Source organism: Protopterus annectens, chromosome 7.part0 (assembly GCF_019279795.1).
Source record: "Protopterus annectens isolate FY-2018-M chromosome 7.part0, PAN1.0, whole genome shotgun sequence".
Taxonomy (NCBI): domain Eukaryota; kingdom Metazoa; phylum Chordata; order Ceratodontiformes; family Protopteridae; genus Protopterus; species Protopterus annectens.
This window is the reverse complement of record NC_056739.1, coordinates 371,087,262-371,112,140: the sequence shown is the minus strand read 5'-3', so window position 1 is coordinate 371,112,140 and position 24,879 is coordinate 371,087,262. Positions and strand designations below refer to the sequence as shown.

The window sequence follows — 24,879 nt, the reverse complement described above, 5'->3', positions numbered from 1 at the left end:
AAGCTAGATTTCGAAAAGGCATCATCAACAATGTCTAGTACAGGAGGTATGGCTAAAGGCCTGTGCTGGTGCAGTAGTAAGAAATCCCTAAGCCTCTTTTTAGAATCAGAGAAATCCTGACTTTCCCAACAAAAATGCTCCCTGAGAGTATGCAAGGTTTCACCAAAAGAGAAATCCTCTGGGGGAGAAGCAGAGGGAATAGAGTCCTCTGCATCAGAATCCTCATAGGAAGATAAGGGTAAATCCTGGTTATCAGAGGAAACAGAAAATTCAGAATCCTGGTCAGAAGTATCATAAGCAAACTCAATCCTATGTCTCTTAGAGGGGGAAGGTTGGCTTCCCCTGATTAAAGTAATAAGGTCTTCAGCCATTCTTATCATTTGTTTAGGCATAGAGGCCTGACCATGCAGTCTGGGCATCAGTTTTCTATGCATGGTTCGAGTTTTAGGCCTTGAAGAAGAAGATGGAGTCGTTTAAATATGCATGTCAGTAGGCCTGAATACACTCTCAGAAGTCGGTGACTGCAAAGCAGCTCCAGACCCATCCAAGGTAGAGACATCCGCAGGTTCCACAGTTGAAGCATCTCGTGGCATGCTGGACTCCGAATGGGTCTCAGTAGAGGCCTGTGAATCTGAAGTAGCGGGTATCAGGGGCTGTGAAAGTGCCTCACTGAGTACCGGCGAACTGGCGACTGGCTTAGGAGAAGTGTCGTCGGCAGCTTTGGACCTAGTCGGCCTGTCTCTCTCTTTATCTTTGCGTTTTTTCAGAATGTCGGTAGTCGGATGGCTTACTGAAGACATATCAGGATAATTGAACCAAGCACCAAAATATTTAGAAGCGAAAATATACTGATGATGGATAGTTCTTGGTTTAAATAAGGCACAAAACTGAAAGTGAGGTATTTAGTGGTCAGGGCCTAGGCAAGGAATACAGTAAGAATGAAAATCTTTATGAGGTATTTGCTTTCCACAAGTAATGCAATTATTAACTTTTACTGACATCGGTTTAGAGCAAGAAAAAGTTTCCCCAACGGGGTACTTAGCTTTTAGTTGAAGACTTTGGTTCTGAAACTCGAAAACGAAAAATTCAGGAGTCGGTCAACTGGCACTTGTGAACTGCTTCTGCTTCGGGCACTGCACGGCCAGAAAGACTGATGTAATGGCATCAGCTTTATGTTTTATACCTCTGATGACCTGACGTCATGGAAGAAGGGACAGCAATGGACGCAGGATCCAAGACTTTGTTAATCAGGCCGACTGAGGGCTACTGCAAGCAGATAAGAAATGTGATGACTGCAACAGTGAAACACAAAGAACATCCTGGTTTACGCATGCTGTGCATCATTAATATGCATTGTACACTGTTGTGCACTGAGCAACATCACTGTAACATTTAAACTCAGTGTAGGTTCTGTGTGAAGCCTACATGGAGTTTACTGAATCTGCATGATGGCCTTAATTTTATGATTATTGATGTTCTAAATTGTCAGTCATACAAACTAGATCTAGACATATCTGTATCTATATATATATATATATATATATATATATATATATATATATATATATATATATATATATATATATATATATAAATATAAAAACTATATTCTATGTATAGATACACACACACACACACACACACACACACACACACACACACACACACACACACGCACACGCAGACACACACACGTCTGCATATGTAGATGTGAGCGTGTGTTATAATTTCATGGTCATATGCATATGAGAGGCAGATACAGAGAAATATCGGGCATACTAAATGCTGGATATTTAAATGACTGAAATTTTGGATGAAATAAAACAAATTAATTGTCACAAGTGTTATTTATTCACCATCTTGGTAATGCATATAGCTAGTATATTACTTTTTCAGCCATCTGATATTGGATATAGTTGACTATGTGTATTGTATAGTATTTATTTTTCTAGAGCATACAGAAGCGTAATGTGAACACTTCATTTGTAAAACAATATGAATATATTTTGGGTTAACATAAATCTGCCTGACCATTACAGACAATATGCATAGTGAAGCAGTAATTATCAGCTGTGAGAAAGACTAGAGGATTCAGAGACATTGAGTAATGCAACATTGTCTTCGCTGCGAGCTAGTTCATGAAGCAAACACCTAAGTGTGATTACTATTCATCTGAGCAGTGCAAGTCTATGAATACAGCAATATAGTTTACCTTGATATAGTTCTTCTGGTTTTAATGGTATGGGTGACTTGAGTTGTAGAATTAGAGAATAAACATCTAATTCTTAATTGTTTATTTTATGTAGTTCTCCAGCATAATTGCAATTGTTATTATTTTAGGTTACAGATTCTAATAAGTTTATGTATTGTATTTGTAAACTACAGATTACATATTAATCTTGTTAGTGTTCATTTTCATATTAACTGCTGAATCTGTTTTTTTTTCTTTACATTTTTGACAAAGAAACAATGGGAGGTATATGTATGTCTCCCAAATATGCAATAAAATCTAGATTACCGATTTTTGCATGGAAATGTTTACATAGATATTTTCGTACCCCAAGTAGACTCCAGAGAATTTTTTCTTCAGGTAGACAGCAAATGGTGGAGGTGTGACAGGTAGAAAGAGATACTTCTGAACATATTTTCTGGGAGTGCGGTGGGTTGGTGGATTTTAAGGATTCCCTGAGGGATGGAAATCAAAATCTTAACCAACTATATTAGAAATAGTGAATATAGTATCAGAGATAAAACAACTGGAATTGAGATCTTTAAAGGGTACGAGCAAACTGCATAGGAAAAAATTGGAATTGTGGGAACAATGCATACAGGGGAGGAATAAGGTTTAAAAGAAGGCAGGACTTAAATCTGCTATGTAATGTTTGACTGAAAATGATTGGGTAGATTATAAGTGATGTATAATGTTTAACGTATGCAATGTTGCTTAGGTTATATGCTATATAGCAATCTATGTGAAGTATCATTTATGTTAATTTAATTTAATTTGATTTTATTACTTTTGTATAAGTGTAAATTTGCCTATGTCACAAGTGATAATTCAGTAAAGGTGTTTAAATCTGAATTAATTATCCCTTTCATTCTTGATTTTTACTTATAAGCTTGTTTGATGTTAGTGCGTGCTATGTATCTTTGAAAATTAATCTTTCTGGGTATTTTGGCAGTATCTCTAAATAGTGGTGTAATGCATATTGTAATCCCTCATTATAGTTTCATCTTCTGTTTGTTTCCAGCTGTTCAAAGCTTATACTCATTTGAGGAGCTATGCGTTCCATATGATTAAGACCCTTAACCGATTTTCCTTTTAGTTTTAATTTTATTGCCCGGGTGCATACAAAGTCAGTTTGCAAAGCTTGGAAATCTGTAATGATTTTTTTCTTTTCCTTACAGTCATAATTTTGTTATGTAGTTGGTGGCAAAATAGTACTGCCACATGAAACTCCTTAATGGAGTTAGAATAAAAATGACATGCTATTTTAAACCATCCACGATCTTTTTGTGCAACTGGTGCTGCGGTAGTGTTGTCACCTCACAGTATGACTTTGTCCTGTTTGATTCTCAGCTAGAGCGTCTTCTGTGTGGAGACATTCGTGAATGGGCATACCTTTGTTGAAGGTTGTGTGTCAGAGCTGGCAACTCGGCACATAAAAATCAACTGCCAGTCATTAGCAGACCGGAGTTCCGCTGTGGCGACCCCTAACCGGGAAAAGCCGAAAGACACAACAACAAGAATTGTATTTATTTATTTTTATTTTATATTTGTTGACCAGGATAGTCCGATTGGATGCATGTCCATTTTCAGCGAAGACCCAGGGAGAAAAGCTCCAAGGGTAAGCAGATACAGTATTGCATAATACCAGCATTACATAATACAAACAGACTATTTACAGAGATTACATAAGTAAGCAAGTTAAACAAGTTCCACAGGTTAGAGTTAATCCCAAGCATAAGTCAGGATTAAATTAAATTACACAGTAAGCTGGTTAACAGATTTTTACACATTCTAGAGAGAGTTAGCCAGGCATGATACAGTGACATAGCCAGTTAAGTGACAAATGTTGTTTGAGTCTAGTTTTAAATTGGCCTAAGGTGGAAAGTAAGATAATATCAGCTGGAAGAGTGTTCCAGGATCTACTTACAGAGTTTGCAAAGAGAGTCATTGGCTGTGTTACTAATTTTGCTAGTCTGAATTAGTAGTTTGTTAGAGGATCGAAGCGGTCTAGGATTGTTATAGGGGGTGATAATATTTTTAAGTGCAGGAGTATTGTTTGGATTATAGAGGATTTTACAGGCCATAATCAGTTGGCTATACTTGATTAGGCTGGGTAGTTCAAGCCACCCACACTGATTTAGATTGATGCAATGATGTGTTCTAAATGGCAGCCCAGTGGCAAACCTGGCAATGTGGTTGTAGCAAATTGAGAGTTTGTTAAGGACAGTGTTGTTTAAATTCGAGAGTAGAGGTGATGCATACAGAAGGGTTGAAAGAAGGTGAGAGCGAGCTATGGCAATTTTAGCTGAAGGGGTTAGGAAGGCTTTTATTCTGTAAAGTGACCCTAGTTTTTTATTGATGGTTTTGATAGTTTGGCTAACATGTAGGTTGAATTTTAGAGTATTATCTATGATGACACCTAATAGTTTTGCAGAGGGGTCAGGGGAGATTTTTGTACCATCATTTGAATTTATGGTAAAGGTGAAAGTGGTAGATCTACGTGTTGGTGAAAATAACAGCATTTTAGTTTTTTGGGGATTTAGGATCAGACGACGTTCAGAAAGCCAGTTTTCTATTGTATTAAATGTGGTCTGGGTAACTGACCATACCTCTATTGGAGATGTGGCCGAGCAAATCAGAGTAGAGTCATCAGCATATTGGATACAGCTGACTTTTGGGATGACAGTATAAAGGTCGTTAATGAAGATGGAGAACAGCAAGGGCCCTAGTATAGAGCCTTGTGGTATTCCAAAGGAAAATGGTATGCTATTTTCAGTCCAATTTATTGGCATTTTATATGTGTGTAATATGACTGAAAAACAGATATTTTTGCTTTGACATAATTTTTCATATATGTATACATTCCCTTCAGAGCATTTTATCTGTTCACAAGGGACAGTCTGTAAGGATGTAGGTGAGATCTAATTCCATTTCCAGGCATATAGCTGCAGTTAGGCATTCATGAAACTGCAGCTCTTGATCCATTAATTATGTAGTATAGTTGGACAGGTGTACCTTCAGCTCCATCATGTCCTGGTAACACAGTAATAAATGATTGCCACAGTGATACATATGGGGGCACAGTGGAGCTTATATACAGTTAAAACAGGATGTTACTGAAAATCTAAACAAACAGACAAAGCACCTTTTCCTTTTTTTTGCGCATTGCATCTGTACTGTGCAGTTGCCTCATCCTACCCACTTTTTTCCTTCATGATTATGGATGGCAACAAGGTAGTGAAGTCTCAGAACCACTATACTATAGTATGGGAAATGGTGTTTTAGTCATTTAGACAATTTCCAGTCCCTCTTACTATGCACAACCAAAATTCCCTGGACCATTCAGGTCTGCATTTCTTGGATAGAAAATAGTGGCTCTACCTACAGTAGATGTACTTACCAATTGACCTTGTCAAGCAACTTTTCTACTGACTGCAGCAGTCCAAAACCCCCTTCCCATACTAAATATTATACTAACATTGGGCTACTTATTCTTCCCTTAGTATCAATGGATATCTGGGATGTTGGCCACTAATCAAGTCCAAGCCACCCTTCTGGTAGATGGATGCTCTGCCTTCTTGGGACTGAACTTGTTTATAAAAGCAAACTTTTACGTTCAAGATCTAAATAAACAAGCATTACAGCAAATCCACATTCATCAATGTTAACAGAAGGCACAAATGTAAGCTTAAAATTCTTAATCAGTAAGTCCTCATTTTCTGTTTTTTTGTTTTTAAAATCATAATCATATAAGTATAAGATTTCTTCTGGAATAATAACTTAAGGAAAGCATTTATGCATACGAATAAATTGTTCAGCTCTTTTCCTGTACATTTGGAAGAATTGTCTTTCTGTTCTACAAGTTTTGTAAGAGAAAGTCTTTTATGTATTTAAAGTTGTCCCTACTGTAGTTTCCATGCATTTAAAGCTCAGTCTTCGTCTGTGAAAAATCACCTGTCATTCAAAAATGTTTCTTTTTCTACAGATCGTTTGTTTGGTTAAACATAAAGGCAATGAAGTCACACATAGGATCAGACTCTCTTGTTTGTTTATTTGTTCATTCATTTATTCTTTAAGTAAGTGAACTGATTACTTCATATATTTTACTTCCATATTATGGGCAACTTATATCTTTTTTCCATATCGTGACAAAAATGACAGTACATTGATGCACACCAAAGGTAATCTGAACCATGCATATGATATTATCACATTACATGGTAACAATGAGCACTCTGAATATTAATTATAATAATCCAATAAATGCAATATAGCCTACTTGCCTGTCATAGAGTTACCATTCATCAGTAACTTTCTTAATTGCATTACAATTACAACTATACTAACAAAGAGTGCATACATTTTCACACTTCAAGGGTTTGAGTTTGATATTTTTGTAGTTTCATGTATTTTAAGAAAAATCTATGCATTAAGCAGCAACTAACAAATAAAGCAAAAATGTAGCATGTGAAAAAATGGCATACTGGCAGTCCAAAAATGGTATTTTATCAGGGATTTTTAGATCATTTTACCTTTATGAGCTAGCTTTTGTACCTTTTCTAAAGTGGTATACATTTTTACTAAAACACCAACCGCATCTTAACTTTCCTGGTGTTTTGACATGCCTGTATGAGTGTTTTGTATGTTTGGTGATCCTCAAGGTCATGTGTTTCCCTAGCGTTCACTTTTGTGGAGCATTTTGTGAATGTGTGTGTGTGTGTGCGTGTGTGTGTGTGTGTGTGTGTGTGTGTGTGTGTGTGTGTGTGTGTGAGAGTGTCTGTGTGTCTGTGAGTAAGCATACACTTAGAGGATTATTGCTTTAGCTTATTTTTATTGAATATTTTCTGTGCTAGTTATCCTAACTGAAACAAAATTACTTCTTTTATTCTATCGAGTTTACTCAAATTGAAATCCATTTCTTTTTGTTTTTGTTTATTGCTCACTTGGAATGCAATGAAGTAATCAGACCATTTACTTTAATTTCTAGCGCTGAAAGCTTCAACTTGTATTCTTTATGAATGAGACTTGTCTAGAGTCATAGTGCCATACAAAGTGTAGTATATTGTCATCGATTGCTACAATAGAAATCTCAAGCAAAGGGTCTTCTAGTATGTCTCATTAACTGGTATACAAGGTATATGTTCATTTGACTCTTCTCTTGAATACTGAATTGATTATGTTTAATGCTAGAAGGCTGTTTACATGAAGTATAGTTTCTCTGCTCTGTCATCTACGTTTTTTTTTGGTAGTTTTACAAATATTTATGTTAGAACATTAGATAAAGACGTATCTTCAAATAACTAATGTAACAAACCTTGCAACAATTAGGCCTACCTTGGTCCATTTCTTCGCTTGTGATATTGTATTCATATGTCTGATTAAATAATTATTCCAATATGTTTGTCATGCTTAAACTGAGATTCCCACTATTAGCTGATAAATTATATTTAATTAAAGCATATATGCACTACACCATCTTAGTTGAAAAAGTATGTACCTTTGAATGCCATTCCTTACTTACAGTACTACTGTTACAATTGTGATTCATAAACAGAGTTGCACATTGGTTGCCTCCAACACCATATGAATGTGTTTACATTTTTTATTATTTTTTTTCATCAGTCTGTACATAGAGAAACCTTGTGTTTCCTCTGGTGGTGCCCGCGAGACTAACTGTATATAAATTGTGGCAGAAATAAAGAAATAACATTTTTAGTTATTGTAAAATAAAATAAAGGTCAGTGTTTCCTTTTGAGGGATGACAGAAAAGACAACTTCAGTGAGAATTGTTTATTTTTTTTTAATACTTTGCATACTTGCATTTGTTTTCTTGATTTTTCTTTCTTGATTTAGATCTCGTTTTAGTTTGGTTTTATTTTTTAATATTTTGCTCTTGCTGCCTGTTAATCATCAGCCCCTGCAAGCCATGCATTTGTTCCCCATCATCAGTGCAAGGGTAGTTTGGGACGACTCATCATCACTGAGGCAATCACTGTTAGGGAGAGTGCATTTTAACTGAATTTCTTAACCCATGCATTTGCCCAGTGACAGCCAGTGGATGGGTGTGCAGTGGACATCACATATGCACTACCCATCATTTTTTCAAGGGACTAATGTCAGCAGGGCATCCTACTCACCAACAGGATGCAGCATGTGTCAGTTTCTCTGACCAACCAAGAAAATGAAGCCCAATGTGCATGTGCCCCTGGACACGTGCGCTCCCATCCCCCATGATAGGGACATCCTACCCAGACTGAACCATCAGGTACTATTCCATGTAGTTGACCTCAGGTCTTCTGGATCATAGTCAGGGCTTTATCCTTCTGTATTATTGGAAATGGCATCACAGTGTTATTTGACATTAGTTTTTTTTTCTTGGAGTGTTAAAAGTCCTACAGTAGTACCAGAAAACATACATGTCTTCTGTAATGCCAAAATATTAACTGTTTCTGATCTGGAGAGGAAATAAGAAATGGCATTCTTAGTTAAGGTAAGGAAACAGATCAATGTTTCCTTGTGAGAGCCGCTAGAGAAGACAGCTTCTGTGAGTCTTTTTGAATTGTTTCACCTTATTCACTCAACATGTTATGTTCTCCCCTTAGTCATCATTAACCCACTTTTTTCCTATTTTCTACATGAGTCAGGGTGTTGTGTCAACTGCTGCCATCTCTCTTTCCTCCTGTCTTCTTCAATACCCATGCCTGACTGTGCCAGTTCTTCTCTCACACAATCCATCCTCCTGTTTGCTGAATGCCCTTGATTATATCCCACCCCAATCTCAGGCACTTCATGTCCATCACCTCTAGTTTCCTCAACCGCTCTGCCTTTCCTGCCCAGGTTACTATACCATACAGCAGTACTGGTCACACCACTGTCTTGTACACCTTACTTTGCAGTTTCTTTGGCATCCTTCTGTTATACACTACCCCTGATACTCTGTGTCATTTGGTTGCAGCCCCTCTGATTCTAGCTTTGACCTCCTCATTCAGACTTCCCTTCTCAACAGCCCCTCCCAGATACTTGAAGATGTTAATCTGTTTCATTATTTTCCCTTCTATCTCATTTCTCATCTTCTTCAGATTTAACCCATGTGCTGCCATTACAGCTGTCTTATCTGTTCTCAGTTGCATCCCATGTGCCTTCAGTTTTGCATTCCATTCCCCTATCCTTTGCTGAAGTTCTTGCAAAGGGTTTGCCTGTAATACCACATTATCTGCATACAGCCACTTTGTTAATCTGTCCCCTTCAACTGGATTTCTAATCTAGTACATCACCAGTATTAACAGCAGTGGGCTCAGAACTGAACCCTGATGTGCACCCAGTCACATTGGAAGCCCCTCTATGAGACCAAACGCTGTGCGTACTTGAGTCATTGGGTCCTTATACATAGCCTGCGCTAATTCTCCCAATGTTAATGGGCCAGGTCAGTTTTCTTGAGACCTTGTCATATGCTTTCTTCAAGCCTCAGAATTCCCAGTTAGAGTCTTTCCTCATCTCTAGCTTCTTTCTAAAATATCTGTCTCACTGCAAACATTGGGTCACTTGTACAGCATCATGATCTGAATCTGACTACTACTATCCCATCTTAATTAACTGTTCTTCTCTTAAGTAAATGCGTTTTTAGAAGCTCTACCCACTCATTTCATTTGCTTATACTAGTGCATACAACAAGTTGATATTATGTAGTCCCATAATTAAACTTAATTTTCTCACCCTCTTTATCTTCTTACTGAGTAGTTTATACCAAAATAGCCACAGCTTTAACCACCTGTCCCTGCACTCTTAAAATCTCATATCAGTATCAATGTTTAGTACTGGACTATAAAGTAATAATAAACAGGTAAAATCAAACATACACAATTTTTGAAAATAAATCTTTTTATAAAATGTGCCACTTTAGTATCCCCTTAGCAAAATTACATTTAGGTTATGACTAGCAGTATACATTAATCTAAATTATATTTTTAGAATTTATGTCAAAAACCACCAGATGTTCTATATTCTGACTGCCACAAAATTGAAAGAGAATATCTAAAACTACATTTTTAATGAAAACAATAAAGTTTCATCTAAATTAAAAACAAAATATATATTTTTTCATATGGAGGAACAAGAAGCCCAGCAATAATAGGTTGTCCTTATTTAAATATACAACTCAATGGCTGCACAACTCTGGAAAAGAAAAAATACTTTCACTAATAACCTGTTCTGCTCTATTAGACACAAAATGAAAATCATAGCTATACAAACAATACCACAACAGCAGTTTGACTCATTTTGCTACTAATAAGAACATACTAAATGGAAAAAAACTTCAAGCCATCAGAGATAAAACATAAAACATGACTTTAGATAGAACCCAAGATGATTTAATAGATGGAAAACTAATGAAACAGCCTTTGATGGTCTCTCTGTTCATATAAGAAGAATCCTACTTCTGATTAGGTATTGATGTACATTCCAAAGACTTGTAAGAGTGGCTGTCTCAAGCAATGTTATGATCTACCTTACTCTGAAAAACACTTTATTGTATAGAACAAAGAGCCAGAGTTATGAGCATACTGCATAGGTAACAATCAAGGTCACGATGACTGCAGTAATATAGTTCCAGCCAAGCAGAGGCTCCACTAATGCTTTCATTTTTTTCTTTTTCCTTAATATGTAACTTATTGTTGTGCACACCTTTTACTATGTTACATTTTGGCTGTACACTGATTTAACACAGAGGAAGTTTCATCCCCTTGATGGAGTTAAGGTCTATAGCAGACTTTCCTAAGTTTCTGAACCCATATGGCTTGTATTAATATATAAGTTCTAGAATGCAGCACATTCTTTCCTCAAGCCATATGTGTTGCTGTTGATTCTGTATTTTAGCAATAACTGACGAGTGGGTGTGCTATATTGAAGATTTATGCATGGTTGGTGTGGTTTAATCATGAGAGCTTGTGATTAAACAAAGGCAGCCTTGGGTAAATCTTCAATATACCCACACTCAGAGTTGGTCATTGCTATTATACAATGACATTATTTAAGAAAGAAATTGCTTACTTTTCTTAAATAATGTCTTTGTATAATGGCATTGGTGTTCTTCCACATTGTTTCCTCATTCTTCCGCTTTGTTGATGTACTGAGCATGCATTTGGGACTTACATTCACATGCTTATGCAGTACATCAGTGCTTTGGAAAGCAAGCAATGGAGAAGGGAAGATCACCTTTGCTTCTTCTTCTTCTTTTTTATTCAAAAAATACCCCACACAAATTATGAATGTGAAAACAATGCGAAGGGACAGTTTAGATGTACGGGAGAGACAGGGCAAAAATATAAGGAAAATCAGGTATGTTTCCTTAGTTTTGCATAATGTACATGATTTTCCTTGTATTTTCTATGCCCATCATACACACCTCTTAACCTCTTAGTTCAAGGAAACTGCAAAGCCTTAGCATCTATTAATAGAAGAAAGTCTGATCGGACTTCAGCAACCAGACTTTTTTCTATTGGTATATCCTCAATTTACAACACACACGCTGGTTGGGCTGACAAACCAGTGTGCATGTTTTTGAATACTAACATTGTACAATATACAGTAATGGCTAATTGCCATTAATAACGAGCACGCTGATTGGACAGCCGAACCAGCATGACTGTTGTAAATTGAGCATATAGCAATAGAAAAAAGTCCATCTGCTAAAGTACCATTTAGCAGCCATACTTTATATTGCACATGGTAAGAAGATGGAGCAAAATGCAAGAAAAATCATGTATGTTATGCAAAACTAAAGAAACTGAAATGTACCTGATTTTTCTTATATTTTTGCACTGCCCTTCCTAAAATCTTGGCATACTGATCATACTTCTTAACTGTCCAGGTTTTTGCAGAATGTTCAGATTTTTGCCTCATAGTTTTGGTCTATTCCTCATAAAAAAAATTCTGGCAAGCCACTAGGGATTGAAGTCATAAAATAATGCAAACATTTCAGGTTCAGGCTTCATATCCTTTAAAATATATGTTAACACAAAACTTATTTCATGGACTCTCATTCCATTCATTTCAGTTCATTATAGCAATATTTAAATGCTGTCATCCCGTTATACTGGGCTTTATCCAGATTTTTTTTTCATTTTGAAAAAAAAAAATGGCAATGGAGATTTTATTTTTTCTGGGAACGCAAGTCCCATTATGCATAAGGATCACATCAGCAAACAAGGAAGAGCACTGAAGAACATTACAACAATGTTATATAATGATATTATTTAACAAGGGAGAGCAATTTATTTCTTAAATAATGTCATTGTATAAAAGCAATAGCCCACTCCTAGATATAGATATGACAAGATTTCCTCATGGTTGGCTTAATTTCATTACTCAGGCTTCACCCTTGTGATTAAATCATACCAGTCATGGGTCATTGCTAAACTATATAATACTTTAAGGATACTTAGCTGGATATGACACTACTTTCATAGTTACATACATAATATTCCTGTTGTAGATTACAGCACATGCCTGGCTAGAAAGCAAAGAAATAAATGTTAGCGTGACAGGTACTTCATAATACATTGCAGCTGTAACATTAGTTATTAAATGCTTTAAAGATTATTAATGAAAAATGCACATCAGAATCTCTTTTGTGAATATCTGATTTATTTCTAAATGAAAATAATGAAATATATACTTTTATTTAAAAATAAACCTTACTGAATTGCTAACAAGTGTTTCAAAACTAATGTGAAGTTTCTCCATTCCTGCTTAGTGTTAAATGGTGTTAAACTGATGCAAATACAGAGTTCTTTGTAAGACTGAATGCACTATGCTACCTAATTCAGGACACCTCAATGCGAAGGAATTGTCTACTTATTTTGCAAGTATGATGACTAGCTAAGGGGAAAAAAAAAGTAGTCCTGAAGGTTATTACTTGCTGTTGTAAAGACGCATGTAGTTCTGATGTGGTTTATTTAAGTCAAGATAGAAGTGAGGTATTACATTTTAGCAAAGTCATTTTAAAAGGGCATTGAACATTTGCTTTTAACCTAGTGAAGACAAACATGGTGTTTTCCTACAAAGGATCACTTACAAGTCTTTATAAAGCAAACTGTACGAAAATGAAGTGCAGGAAAGGCTTTCTTGGAAATCCATTTGTTGGCCTGTGACTCTTGTTCAGCCGTATTAGCACTGGTAACTCTATATATGTCACTTAATATTTTAAGTGCCAAAGTGATATTAGGAGCTACAGTGGTTAGTAACATATATGACACAGGCAAGAAGAGAGGATACATTACTTTAGTTATTTGTGTAGATCTCTTGTCTATGTCTGCGTCAGTCACTCTGCACCAGACGTGTTTGACCAGTGGCCTGGAATTGTCCTTCTGACCGTTGCTTTTTTATCCTGATATGTGATAGAATGCATAAATCTAGAGACAACATGGTGGGGCCCATGCCATTACTAACACGAGATTCAGATAGAAAGCTGTTTACCTAGCAGGTCCCTACAGTTTTCTGAAAACAATATAACAACTGAACATTTAAACAGGGGTCATAGCATTTTTTTTTTCTTGAGATAACTTCAGAGGCAATGCCATTTCCATAAAAACACTAGTTTTCTGATGTTTCCAGTTTCTATAATTTTAATCTGACTTTTCTGCTCTCATTTTTTATTTTTATTTTAGACTTCAAAGAAGTTTATTTGAAATAGCAGCCGTAAGCAACCATTTGGTTGAAATATAGCTTAATATTTCAGGGTATCATAGAATAATGTAGCGTTTTGTTGTTTTAGCTTCCATAAAATATTAAAGTTGTTGATTTTTAAATAGTTTTAGCTTCTAGCAAGAAAAGCCTGATTCTCTGCTTATGACTTCAGTGTAAGAAGGGAGAGGTAGTAAAAAACAATAGGATATTATTTAGAAACAATGCAAATGTAAACACATGACTCTGAATAAGCCAAAATAAATACTTTTATAGCAAGCAGAACAGTGTACCTCAGTTGATCATCTATATTCAAAACATACATTTTTAACTAGAAGATTGTAAAATTCTGAAATAGCTGATAATTTTTAACTGACTAGAAAATAATGGTTACTGAAAAATAAGTTTTTTGTTTAAGTGTGACAGAAAAACAGAAAATGGAGAACAGTGGGAGGTGATAGCCAGACTTTGTTGTAAGAATGATTATAGCTGCACATGCTGAGTGATTATTCTTTTCATTTCCAATAACTGTAATTCCATTAGCTATCCTCTCATTTGCTTAGCTCCTTCTTTGCCAAACTAATGCATTAATCAAGAGGCCAGATCACAAAACGTTTGGAAAGAATTGTAGAAGAGCAACACTGAAGGTGAATCATAACTGTCAACTATCTCTGATGTGCAGAATGAACCTAATTTTGCCTCATGTGGTTGCCCTGCCCTGCATAAAAGTTTTGATTTTCTGGTAAGTTACTTAAGATTACAGTCAGTCATTAATGCTAGACATTAAAATTTTATGAGTACAGGCAGGATGGAGTGGGTGGAGAAGAGTGTCAAGATTGATTTGTGACAGCCGAGTACCAGTAAGCGTGAAAGGGAAGGTCTACAAGAGTGAGACCAGCTATGTTATATGGGCTGGAGACGGTAGCACTGACAAAAAGGCAGGTGTCAGAGGTGGAGGTGGCAGAGTTAAAGATGCTAAGATTTGCACTGGGTGTGACAAGGATGGACAGGATGAGGAATCAGTATATTAGAGGGTCAGCTCGGGTTAGATGGTTTGGAGACAAAGCCAGAGAGGCAAGATTACATTGGTTTGGGCATCTTCTGAGGAGGTATGCAGAGTATATTGGGAAAAAGATGCTAAGGATGAAGCTGCCAGGTAACAGGAAAAGAGGAAGGCCTAAGATAAGGTTTATGGATGTGGTGAGAGAGGACATGCAGATGGTTTGTGTGACAGAGCAAGATGCAGAGGACAGGAAGAAATGGAAACAGATGATCTGCTCTGTTGACCCCTAATGGGAGCAGCCGAAAGAAGAAGAAGATCCTTAAGAAAATTCCTGTTGATGCAAAACCCATTATTCTATTATTTTTGTAAGTGAACTTTAGTAATATTTAAAAATCATCCTTGGGTTTGGGCATTTTTCCAGATTTTTTTTGTCTTTGTCAAAATTCATGAGCAAAGAAGTTTAGTGGCATGAGCTGAATTACTCCCACAACAAATGGATGTGACCAGTTGGCATAACGAATACTAATTCAGCAAAGCACCGATGAGTAGGGCCCAGTTTATTGTGCAGCAGAAATCTGTACCTGCTTTTGTGAATCCCAAATGCAGTTCAGTTCTAAAGGCCCTATATCTGCAGCAAAGAGTATACTAACAGGGTATATTATTATTATTGTATCACATATGATCTGTAAGTATCAGAAACCGGTAATGATAATGCACTCCTTGATTTATGTGCATTAGCTACAGTTATAATAAAGAAAACATTACATTTAGTCTGCAGTGGTTTCCATCAGGTAGAATAGATGTAAAATTGAACACTTTTCACCACCCAGCCATAAGCTCCCATAGCACCTTGTGTTACCCTGAGAAATCATACACTTCTTGCGTGTGACCATTTGGAAAGTTTGAAGACCTGCCAGGTGCTTATGGTAAACCTTAGCACACAAAAGAAAGTTTGAAGTCTTGTAGTCAGTCTGAAGGCTGAATTGTAATACACTTTTTACATTTAGCTTTAGCCCATTAACTATGCATCAGCTGATGATGTAGTCTAACCCATGCTGGAGCAATCGTGCCAGTAGAAGTGTGGGTAACAGCACCCAATTTACCATTATCCCTCAACCTAGAGAATCATGTGACGGGTAACTGGCTTGAATATCTGAGAAACAGATGTGATACAGGAAAAGGCCCATCAGCCTTGTGCTATACCACTGACATTTGAGCTTAGGGAATTGGCAGCTCTAACTCTAACCACATGGATTCTATCAAACAATAAGTCATCTACCAAATGCATAACATAAGGGTGTATATTCTGGTTTGCAAGTCTGCCAAAAATATCTGCATTGGTAATAATGTCAAATACCTTATCCAGGTTAAGATATGTTCTATGTATTACATAGTCACTATCCACCACTTCAGTGATCTTTTCAGAGAGTGAGGATAAAGAGACAGGACCCGCCATTGACAAATCCAGATTGATAAGGGGTTAGGAAGTTTTGAATGACCAGATTAATGAAGCTAGAGATGACACATGACATAGTTTTATTTATGACTGTTTTTTTTAATTCTAAGGATTATTCCACTGCATAAACAGCAGTATTTGTATATCCCCCTCACTGATGACATCCTGGGGTGCAGAAGCTAGTGAAGATATCTTATGCACTGATCTCATTGACTACATGTGGATGGATTGCACACTACCATTTGCTGTCCTTTTGCAAGGTGTAAACCCTTTTATGTCTTGCATGAGGATTTCTTAAATGCTGTCTGAGGTAAATATTTAATTCCTGAAATTCTGCAATAAAGTAATACTTTGAACTAGGAAGACGTTAACAGTGTAGCTTTTCTTTTGACATTGCAGTTACTGTCACTGTTTAGCTTTTTGATTTCTTGTTGGTGGATATATAATCTGTTTGCCACTGATATGCCAGGGAATTGAATTTTCTGCAGATAGCCAACACCTTACTGAGTTTAGAACTTCATAAGAAGAGTTTTTAATATTACTGGAGTAGCTAAGGTGGAGGCAGTCTAGTTGATACAGATCTTTCATAGCATAAAAAGCAAGACAGATATCACGTAAGAGATAGTACAAGAAAGAAGGCAAAAGTTTTTTGTTCCTCAGTGGGTAGCAAATGGAACTTAGTCTTTTAATGTTTTTAGTTAAAACACATTGCAGTCTGTTGAGCCGGGCAAGTTGTTTGCTTTGGTATATTTCAAAATCTGCAGTGGATTATATGACTTGTGTGATAAGGGAAAATAAAGGACAAGTGATATGCTTAAACCTGGAGGATATACCCTTTGTAGTCAACTGGGGAGAGTAAAAGCATTTTTTAGTGATAACTGATATATGAAGACTGAAGAATAGTTCATTGTTGATGAGGGTACATGCACTTCTATTAAATGTGTCTGCCTTAAGTAAGGTCCTGTTTATGTGGTAATCACTCTGTAGGATATTATGTTTCATGACATGGTCAGAATACCAGGTGTTGATTATGGTCTGTCCCTTTTGAAGAATATGAGTAACATTTGCGGAGTCAGTAACAGCACCCTGTTAATAGTCAGAGACAAACTTGGTTAGCCACAGAACTTTGACATCTGCTTTCATATCAACATCAGAACTACTAGATCTAAAGATCTAAATTTGGCTTGTAACAAATAGAACATGTTAGATAGACAGAAATGTATCTCAGAGAATTCTCACTTCTCTTGTACAGGCTCCCCATTCACTTGAAACAAAGTCCCATAGCCTTATGTAAGTGTAACTTGGACCATTGGAAACTGAGAACTATGCCCTGGTCTGGTGCCCTTTCCTCTGTTGGACAGCGGCAGTCAGTAAATCAATCAGCAATCACCCCTATGTAAACATCTAAAACATATAAGTTGTGGGATCCAGCTGGGTTGCATAGCTAGGGTTATAAAGGCCCTAGTGGCTGTTATCCTAGTATACACCTATGAAACTATGAACCAGAGGGGTTGTCGATGATGAGGGGACCAGCACAGACCCCTGAGGAACATTGCCAGTGACTTGAAGATGAGAAGATGCCGCTAACTCTTACTGCATGCATTTGATGTGAGAGCCAGTTTGGGACCCAATAAGCGACACAGGAATATATGTTTAGACTAGTGAGCCTGTTAGCAATGCCAGCATGCAGAAACATATAAAAAATTTAGCAATGTCAACATACAAAGTATTGACAAAATGGCCATTGTCAATGTCATCCAATGCAGTTTCAAAGAAATTAAACAGATGAGGAAGTATCTACATTTTATGACAACAAATTGATTAGGACAGTGGTTTGTAACACACCAGTGTCACTGTTTATGAAGTTAAATGAAATGGCTATTCTCCAGAGGTCAGGTACATAGCCTGTTGACAGACTAAGGTTAAAAAGGGATATTAGAGGCTACACAATGATGTACATTGCAATAACTAGGACATATCCTTGTATATTCTTTGGGAGGCCCACAAAACCTTTGTTTTTGGGTTTGGGTAGAGCTTGTACAATCTGGCCCATAGTGATCTTTGGAGAATGGGAGTTTAGTTATTCAAGGCAGACACGACAGAGTTGAGTGGCAGGGGTGAAACTGAAAATGAATTTGTCAACTAGGACATTGCTATGATCTCTGGGATCAGAACAGTTAGTGCAATTTGACTGGAGTTTAGTATACTGCAGAGTGTTATTTCTAAAACCCCTAATATAGGCAAAATGGCCATATGATTGTCCTTAGCAGAGGTGGCTACTTAGAGTCCATATCCTGCCCGAGTCTTCATAATGGTATGTTTGAGATTTTTACTGACCTGCCTAAGTGCCATTTTATGTTAGGGTGGGGAAACTTTTATATGATGCAAGCAGCTTTTGCCTTCTTATTATAGCATTTATTTATTTATTCCGAAGTCCAGCTATGAGGATTTATGTTTGAATATCCCATTACCTTTATGCCAAATGGGGACAGAGCTGTCTACACATTGGCTTAGATGAGTGTAGAAGTCACTTATACATATTACAGTATTAGTGACTGAGTCCTGATATATATTTCAGTATTAGTGACTGAGTCACCAATATATATTACAGTAATAGTGACTGAGTCCTGATATATATTACAGTATTAGTGACTGAGGCAGCAGATAAAGGTGTGTTTATGAATTTCTCAGACAGGCACAGTAGGACGACTTTGGAATAATCTCTGTCTGTACCAGATTTATTGGGAAGGATGATTCTAGTTCTGAGGATGAAGATGACACTTCTGTGGTCACATTTGATTTAACGACTGAATGACATTAACGGGGGTGCAGGCAAAGGTGAGATATTTAAGGATGATCTCAAATTTGTTTTCATCTCTGGTAGAAGCATGGACTATCTGATCTAATGAGTTAGTATTGATAAAAATAAGGAACTGCTTGACATATTTATTATTTGTAGTACAAGATTTCCAGTTAATGGATGGGTTGTTAAAGCCACAAAGGATTAGTGCACTGCAATAAACAGGTACAGGATTCTATTTATCAAACTAGTTATCATGGTCCAGAGGAGATGTTGAGGATATCTTTAGTAGGCAGTAATATAGTAATTGGCTTTATCTAGTTTATCTGTGATGTACAGGAAGTCCATATTTGTTTCTTGTGCAATTTGGCAAGTGGTAATATTGAGGTAGATAAATATAGACATTGCCCCATCACATACTCAGTCTTAATGAACGATAGATGCAGTACCCTGATTTGGAGGGAGTGGTATCAGTACATCATAACAAGTTCAAGAGCTGCACATGTATGTATGCATATGTTCAGATTTTCAGAAAGGCCTCAAGTTTGGCATTATTTTGTTCAAATTCTTAATGTTGCCAATGGCATCTTAATGAAAGCTGCATCAGGATTTACTAGGTCCATATGTCCAAGAGATGGACATTGCCTAGGAATGAGAACCGTGGAAGCGAAAAAAAATTACACAACATGCAGAAGACTTAAGGAGAGAGATACAAGCCATTCCAGATGGCCTTTTCATTATCATATACATTGTGATACATATTGGATGTCACAAGAATGATACCAGTTAGTTTATCAATTCTTGAGATCATTTATTTTGTTTTGGAATTATGGCATCATTCTCAGAGATGGCAAGATACCGTCTTTCCTGCACTGACTATTTATACAGACAGCTCAACTTTGTCTCTCTGCATGTCACTAGATTGGAATATCTAAGGGCCTTCTCCGCAGTGAGAGCAACTATGAGGTTGTAGTCGCATTCTAGGCAGAAAGAACTAAGAGCTCTGGTGATATTTACTATTTATTTACTTATTTACTGTTTAGTAACTGAGTAGGTGGACTGGTCCAGAGACCATTTTCAGCCATGACCCAGTGATACAAATGCTAGCACCAAAGAGAAAGCTAACCATAACCCTATCTTGACCCAACCTGGTTCCTCAAACATCACTGTGATTTACTGTGGAGATGATTATTACTAGTACATTGTTATTTGTGGCAAAAGTCTTATGGGGTGTAAATTTAGAGCCAAGGTAGCTCCCTTTAGGTATTGGTGAATGTGTGAGTGAGGGTGTGTAGAACTATGTGGTTATGATTTGTCTCTGCAGTGTTTAGGATGGTTCGGTCATGATTTATTTACATCAGCATGCACTGGTCTAGTGTTAGACGACTTTGAAATATTGATAAGGCGCTCACTGAAATATTTGATGTGTGAGAGGATAGCATGCAAACTGAGTAAATATATCACCACTTGCAAGTTCTGTCAGTGTAGCATAAGAGGAAAGATTTGTCAGTAAACATGAGGCAACAGAAAGAGATTAGACAGACTACAAACTCATTTCCACAGGGAGCAATGAATGATAAGATAAGTTAATACTAAAGCTGGTGAATTATACAACAGAGTAAGCCTAAATTTAGCAGAGTTTCACGTATTGACTCTCTTACCTGCCTACTAGTAATGAAGGTGCATTAACTCTAATCTAATCCCACAATGCTTCCTGACAGGCAGGTTGCAGGCTCTCCAGTAGTTAGTAGTTATCCCAGATGTTGCTGGAGTCACAAGGTTGCTTGTAGTCTTGTCTTGGTAGATGCACTTATAACTTGTTCATCAATTTTAAAATTAAACAAATTTCAGTAAGACCAGAGCAGTAGACATGAAACAATGTTAGTAAGCCAATTATGAGTAAAGAAGTCCAAAGTAGTCATAAGGTATCTTCAGCTACTGGTTGTAGCCAAAAAGAGTCATTAGACCACCCCTTAACAAATATTAACAAATATTAAATAAGTCATTAACAAATTCAAGTGTAAATGTAATTATTATGTTACATGGTGATTTAGTTCTACCTTGTCTTGTTTGAACTGAAAAATATCTGTTATGACTGAGGCATTATGGGTACTTAATATATTGAAGGCTGATAGTGCAGATGATTAATGCTATGAGCTGTCAACAAGCTTCTTCTTGTGAAAATCCTCATTTACCTATTGTGTGACTGTGAGTAATTAATTTAACTAGCTAGTGCAAAGTTGGACAGGGCTCATCAGTGGTCTCTTGGACCACATGTTTGTTAACGTCCTGTGAACATATATGTTCTCATACCATATTACAGTGCTCCTGGTTTATACGTTAATATTTAATTCCTCTGGGAACATCATAAGATGGCACACTAATAACTGTCTATACATTCTGCTTCACTTATATATCATAGTTTAATGAGTCATGTAGCCAAATGAAAAATTAGGTGGCTTCTCAACCTCCTCCCTCTAGAATGGCAGCTAATTAAACATAACTGACCAGACATAATTCTGTTTTGTCAAGATATCCCCTTTCCTGAGTTAATATGTGTACTTCATCTTTTTATAGTATTGGGGGCGGACAGAATCCATAGAACATACATAGATGACAAAGAGAATGCCACCTCTCAATTTTTCCATACATAAGTGCCAACCAAAAATGTTTGAGTGTATAGTTATTATGACTGAATCATACTTCAATAAATCACAAATGACTGAACAAATTTGACTGACAACACATTTTAATGAGCAGTTATTTCAATGAATCACATTTGACTGAAAATGTTTTATTACACCAAACATACCTTAAAAACTTTTTTTTTTATAGGGTATTTTTTGTAGGGGCCATCCCCCCTGTAGCACCATTAGTGTTGGGGAGTTGTTTCCACATCCCTTTAATTGAATATACAAATTTCAAGGACACACAACAGCTGAGGAAAGAGGAAAAACACACAGTACATCACTGCTTCTTTACAATTTTCAGTCACTCATGGTTCAGTCAAATGTTATTTCAGTCAGATGAGCTTCAATCAAATGTGCTCAGTCATTTGTGATTCAGTAAAGTGTGATTCAGTCAAAATGACTGTTTCCATTTAACAAAAGCTCACACCACAGAAAAGGTTTTGATAAATCCAAACAGATTCTTACAAATGCTTTGACAAAATAAATACTACTTGTTTGTTCCCCACGTGTTGACTGTCTTGAAGTACAAAACTGTTATTTGTATATGAATATAAATAATAACTGTTCTGTATGTTAAAATGTTTTCTTAATGTAGAGAAACATTGATGATGGAGTTGATTATTTAATGGCAGTGATTTTTTCCTGATCTCATAACTATACGTTAGGTACTTCAAGATAACACATGTGAGTGTGGTGTTGCAACAGCAGGCAGTAATTTTGTTCTCTATTTCTCTGATGCAGGTGACACGATAGTTTCTGAAGAATGATGAATGGATATATTTGAACAATAAAGAGAGACTTGCTTGCCTCACTTGTAAAGTGGAATATGTTCAGAAATCTTGGCAAGCTTCTTCAGTCACTTGAGAAAATACAATGATAATAGAAAAAAGTTAGAGAGACTGTGCAGCAATGAGAACAGAAAGTATAACACAAACCTGAAGTGCTTTAAAAAACTTTCAAAACTGGAAAATATATATCATAACTATTTGAAGAAATAAATTATTTCTCTTCTGGAATTTTGTGCACAGAACAGACTATAAAGAAAAGCAATGTTTTTTTTTCCACAAACCAGAAGAAATATATAATAAAGTGTACATTTACAGATTTACCACAAAATCTGCCCTGGAGTTCAGAACAGACTGATGGAGAGAAAATGGTCACTCGTGGAAAAACTGTAAAAAGAAATACTTATGGTGCAGATAAAGTTGTTACCACTGCATTAACAGTAAAAAATTGATTATGTATTGTAACACTGTATTGCATTTTACTTGCTATTTCACTTTTGTTTATTTCTAACAAGTAGAGGTTAATCATTTTTTTTCTCAGCGGGCTTCATATCTTTTTTCAGACAGTAATGTGACAGTAGTGGCAATTAACAAACATATAACTGCAAGGCAAAGCTATTTGGTACATGGGACCTTTAAGTTCTGCTTCCTAGATCATGTTGTGGATGAAACTCACAGTTGAATACTGCATAACAAGTTGACTGTTTTATGTTTACTTTTCTAAATCCCTTTGCATTTACAGGTTTGACCCTCATGTATGTTGAAAATGAAACATTTCCACAGTTGCCCAGCACTAAATTCTGTAAGTACAGTGGTGAAATGTATGAACGGTTACCTTATAGTTAATAAGTTTATTTAGTTACTTAGTTCATTGTGTTTTCATTTCTGATTTCTGGTATTTCTCAAAATCACACTAGATTCATATTTTGGAGACCATTGATGATTTTCATGCATTATGAAATTCTGATAACCACATATCATCTGAATTACATGTACAGTATTATCAGTAAGTCATCTTAACCAAGTTTCATGTCTAAACATTCTGTTCTGGACCTTTTCTTGCAAAATTTGTGCCATTTTGTGTAGTATCTGCATTTCATATAGTCAGCATTTCAAATGGATTATACAATATATTCCCAGATAGATAGAAATTTCTACTGATCCCCAGCCAGCCAGAAATGTTCCAGAAAGATGTTGTTTTGACCTAGAAATGTGTGTTCAAACTATAGATAAATCATAGTGCAGCCTTTAATATCTGATGACAAGTTAAAAGACATTGCAACATAGAAGTGTTTTTTATTTTGTCAACATAATTACGTCATAATTAAATTTGAATATTCAGAATAGCTAAACAGATTTATATAAATCTTTTACAGCATTATGACCTGATGACAATATAATGCTAGTTTAACAGCTAATGTATTTCAAGCATTTATTTTCTTACAATGCATGACATTTACTCGGGTGTCATTTCAAATGCTAACGGTAAATCAGCCAATAAACTGAATGTCAAGGGTGATAGGTTATCCCAACAACCCAAGAGAAATCTGATTGGCAGTGTTGTAATCATGTTAGCTGATTATTATTCAGCTTATACTAAAGTAACTATTTTGATTACATTTGTAATGGTTATTCCAGTTACTACTTAGTTTCTACAAATAATAGCATGTTTTCAAAACCATGCAGTGTTTCTACTATAAAAAAATGGCCTCATGATAAATATAAGATGATTTCTTCACTATGATTTTCTGGACTATTCAGAACACTTGTTTATCTGCTAAATGTATGTTTTAAGTGTTCCTTGACAAATGTTAGTAAAAGGAGATTTTTTTTCTTGATGTTTCAGAAAGTCTTTTAGCAGTTATCTTCAGTTCCTCTCTGCTTCCATTCTGCTTATTTTTATGGAAGTGACTTTTGTGTTATTATTCAGTTCACCACTGAAATATAAAGAAAAAACTGCTATTTGACATGCTGCTCTAAGTAAGTGAGTGGGTGGACTATCACTTCATAGGCAAAACAAATGTATAAGCCTGTCACTTGGAGGAGTAAAAGAAGCGTATTGCATTCATGCACTCACCTGTTGGCCTTACTGTTTATCAGCATTGGTGATGGAAATAATTAATCTGGATCAACTTACATTTCTGATTGGTTATGTGTGATAATTCTCTTAACATAAGGAACACTCTTAGCCTGCTTGGACAGAAGTTTCCACTATAAGAGTAACAATGCGAGC

At 36.2% G+C, this 24,879-nt stretch overlaps 1 protein-coding gene across 1 annotated transcript in view; it reads left to right on the top strand.

The window, feature by feature from the left end:
• Positions 1-24,484, top strand: part of TAFA3 (TAFA chemokine like family member 3) — a 1,368,023-nt gene extending 1,343,539 nt beyond the window's left edge. The window contains exon 6 of the mRNA XM_044076935.1: positions 22,603-24,484. Coding sequence (XP_043932870.1) covers positions 22,603-22,614 — 12 coding nt within the window. The 3' untranslated portion in view covers positions 22,615-24,484. The remainder of the gene's footprint in view (positions 1-22,602) is intronic.
• Positions 24,485-24,879: the final 395 nt, after the last annotated feature.